The 3,995-nt window shown below is 31.5% G+C and overlaps 1 protein-coding gene across 1 annotated transcript in view; it reads right to left on the reverse strand.

Moving 5' to 3' along the window:
* Positions 1 to 2,892: 2,892 nt before the first annotated feature.
* Positions 2,893 to 3,995, reverse strand: part of LOC111085077 — a 51,269-nt gene continuing 50,166 nt past the window's right edge. The window contains exon 4 of the mRNA XM_022382195.1: positions 2,893 to 2,942. Within this exon, the coding sequence (XP_022237903.1) occupies positions 2,908 to 2,942 (35 nt within the window). The 3' untranslated portion in view covers positions 2,893 to 2,907. The remainder of the gene's footprint in view (positions 2,943 to 3,995) is intronic.

The raw sequence follows: 3,995 nt of genomic DNA on the forward strand, positions 1-3,995 counted from the left end.
ATCTTCACCATTCATGACAAACAAAGTAAAAAGAGCAGGACTCAAGAATAAAATGTTGTACTTGAAATACCTTTTATTAGTCCTAAGGTTAATGATATCCTTAAGAATTCATCAGAAGGAATCTGGTCTGCCTAAACACGTGATAGAAATGCCTGGACGTTCGTGCAAATTGCATTTGGTGCACTTAGCACTTAAACCCTGCGATCATTGCGAAAAGACAAAAATTGTATCGCATGTAGTAAAGGGCTTCTGAAGAAATCAATGGAGAAGAATATAGTTTACAGTATCTCTTGTAATACTTGTAACGAAAAATATATCGGTGAAACTATAGAAGAGTATTGCATATAATTTCTCAGTGTTGGGATGATGTCTGAAGTTAATAGGGTGCGGTTCCAGCACATTATATTAATAAGCATTAGTTTGCTTAAATATGATTACATTTTTGGCATTAAAGTAGAATGAAAAACTACAGCTTCCTGGATATAAAGTACAAGGAGTCGATTCTCATCAGAGCTCAAAAGTCTCCAGTCAACAGAGGTAGAGGATAGCCACATTATATACTGGATTTGTGTATGTGTATATGGACGTTTTGAATACCTTCGCTTAATTTCTTTTGTAAAATGTGTATATATGTGGTATTTCTAGTATTTGAATGTTCCAACGATTCGTCTTTTTGCGTTCGCTATTAAACGAACATTTTCTTCACAATGTTTTTATTCTTATCATGCATTTATTATTATTACCTTTTAGTGGTGATAACGTGATCGAAGGTATCACGATACATGAGTACACATTGAACATCGAACCCAATAGAGCAATGACCATTTGCACCCATATGTTTCCCAGTTTCCATCCTCTCGGTCATTTCTATATTTGAAGTTAACAGTAAATCTAAAATAACATTATGTCTAGTAGGTTCTTTGACTAATTGGTGAAAAAAGCCACCCTGAACAGTTTCTAAAACCTTTCTTCTTCATGGTTTGAGCCCCACAGTGGCACAGCGGTATTTCTGCGGATTTACAACGCTAGAAACCGGGTTTTGATACACGTGTTGAGCAGAGCACAGATAGCCCATTGTGTAGCTTTGTGCTTAACTTAAAAAACAAATAAACAATCAAATTTATGCTTTGAATCTAGCATTTCCCAATCTATATGTCTGAACTTAAAATCACCCATAATTATAACTTCATTAACCGCTGAGATCTTAATCTTATTGTAAAGTTTTTTATTAATTTCTCAGTATCGTTTGATGGTCTGTAACAAATTCCTACTGAAAGCCCTTTTCCTTTATATCCACTATAGACACCCAAATGCATTTAATCTCCTTGCTATTATCTTTGATATCCTCAACTTCAACAGGATGTAGCTCACGATTTACATAAAACCTCTCCCCCCTATTTAATACTCTATCCCTATTAAATAGACTGTAACCGTGTATTTCAAAGAAACTCCGGCATCAAAATAATCTACGTTTAACCATGTTTCAATTATTCCCAGTATATCAAAATCATCCATTACTACCAGTGCTCTAAGATCATCTGTTTTATTTGTTATACTTCTAGCATTACAATAGTAACAATTAAGCTTATCCTTATAACTACTTCTATACTCATTTTTTATGCTAAACTTTTCTTTGCCTCTTATTCGTTTTGCATTTAGTTTTCCTGGTCCTCGCCACATTCTAGTCCTAGTTTAACACTTCCCTTACATCTGAGTTAATTACCTTAGCAATCAAGCCAGCCCCTAGTCTATTGAAATGTAAACCATTCATTTCAAAAAGCTCTCTTCTTCTAATGAACTGATCCCACAAGTACAATCAGCCAATCTGTTCAATCTTACATACTAACCTAAGCCTAGCATTTAGCCCTAGTGACCTATTTATAACTTTATCCCCACAGTTGATTATGGGCAGTATCCCTGACAAAATTAAGTTATTGATTTTTCTTTCAATGCCTTTATCAAGCCCTTGTACATATTAATTAGCTCCTCTGACCTACCTTTCCCTACATCATTAACCCTTATACTTACCACAAAAACTACATCTCTGCTAACCTCCTTTATTATATTTCTTGCTCTGTCAGTTACATCCTCCTCTGTGCCCCTGGGTAGCATAATCTGATTCTTTTCTCCCTACTTACTCCACAGAGTATTCTATCCGCATGCCTTGTCAAGGAATCACCTATAACTATAACTGTCTTATCATCCACATCCTTCCCTGACTCTTTTGTTTTCCTTCCCTCCAATAGTTCCTCATCTGCAGAATCCAAGGGCTGAAATTTGTTGCTCAACATATGTTTTAATTATATTTGTGTGCTCGAAGGAATTATTATAGAATTACAAAATGAATTTATAATAAAAAGATATTTGATAATCTTGAATTTGAAATCAAGTAATTGCTAATATTATTTTTACCCTTGTTGTACACAATAGCAGTTTACTTTTAATACAGATATTTTGCTAGAAGTTGGATCTCCTGGAAATTTAATACAGTTAGATTTTTCTTAAAAGAATTAACAAATAACAAATAAATGCTTGCGTATTCAGTCATGTCAAATACAGAAACCTGATTAATAAAAATCACTAAATATAAAAAGGTACCCGTATCTTCAAGGCATCTTCATAACATTTTGTATCATTTGGTATATAGCGAGACCATTAAGTGCATATACATATTTATATATATATATATATCTGCATTAAATTAGAAACAAAGAACAATAATTCATTTCTATCACATTCGAATAATTACGACTCATTAATGTTCAATTGTATATTTTTCCATGAAAAACGATATAGACTTACCTTGGTCACAAAAGCAAATATTTGCAGAATGTTCAGATAGAAAAACAATAAACATTAATTTGGAAAAACAGTTTTCCTTGAAGTTGAAAACCCATTAGTGTAAGTTCATAACAGCTGTTGTCCGCCACTGAAGAATAAACCTAAAAATGTAATAATGAGCAAAACTAACACAGCCTCCGATTAAATGGAACAAACAGTACAGTTTGCACAACTAGTTAGTATATTTTTTAACAAAAAAAGATCTTATGAAATATATGATTCGAACTTATTTAACAATTCTATATAGTACAAAGACTATTCATATTGTTCATAGAACAAGCTGTCATAGTAATCTATAGTACGAATCACAATGTCATTTATATTTTTTAATAGTTACTTCCATATTATATATCTAAACTTCATATTTAAGTACAAAATTTATTGTTGGTAGACATTAGCAGTCTAATTATAATGCGTTTCTATAAGAAAAATGAGAATCAGTACAAAGACAGATTATCAAATACGTTGAAAATCTCAGTAATGTTCTGAACAGGAATTATCGTACGAAAACGCTGTTTTGTTTGTTTTTCTCAAGAACGATACGTATGTTTCTCTATATACAGGCAGTACCATTAAGAAAATAAAACAGCCCTAGAGGATTTTAATTTCCGGGAACTCAAATTTTTATTGAATTTTCTTAAATGTTAATAAAGAGCCATCAGAAAAAGTAACAGAAAAACAACATTAAGGTGAAATTGCCTATGTTATGTTTATTTATTTGTTGTTTTTTTTGAATAGTGAAAAGACAACCATTTTAAGAATATAAAATCAATCACGTTTTAAGATCTGAAAGACTTTCATTTGTTTATCGATTCACTTTTACTCGTGTTTATTTTTTGCTATACGAACCCATCTGTGAGCTAGACGTATATAATTTACCTGATAATAAATTTTAAGTGAAAGTATCCCAAAGTACTTATTTAATGAAGTGTGAAATCAAAAGAAATGTTAGAGGAACAGACACACGGTTTAAATTAATATACAATATACCTATTATAAGGTGACCTTAAAATAAGTTATGCTATTTTTTGTAATGTACAAATATTTTAAAATTAATCACAACGTTAAAAACTTCTTTGCAAATTAAAAAAATAACAAAAAAACAATACATCATGTGGTCAGAAAACATTTTCGACTAATAATAATATATTTAC

This window comes from Limulus polyphemus, unplaced genomic scaffold, assembly GCF_000517525.1.
Source record: "Limulus polyphemus unplaced genomic scaffold, Limulus_polyphemus-2.1.2 Scaffold228, whole genome shotgun sequence".
Classification (NCBI taxonomy): domain Eukaryota; kingdom Metazoa; phylum Arthropoda; class Merostomata; order Xiphosura; family Limulidae; genus Limulus; species Limulus polyphemus.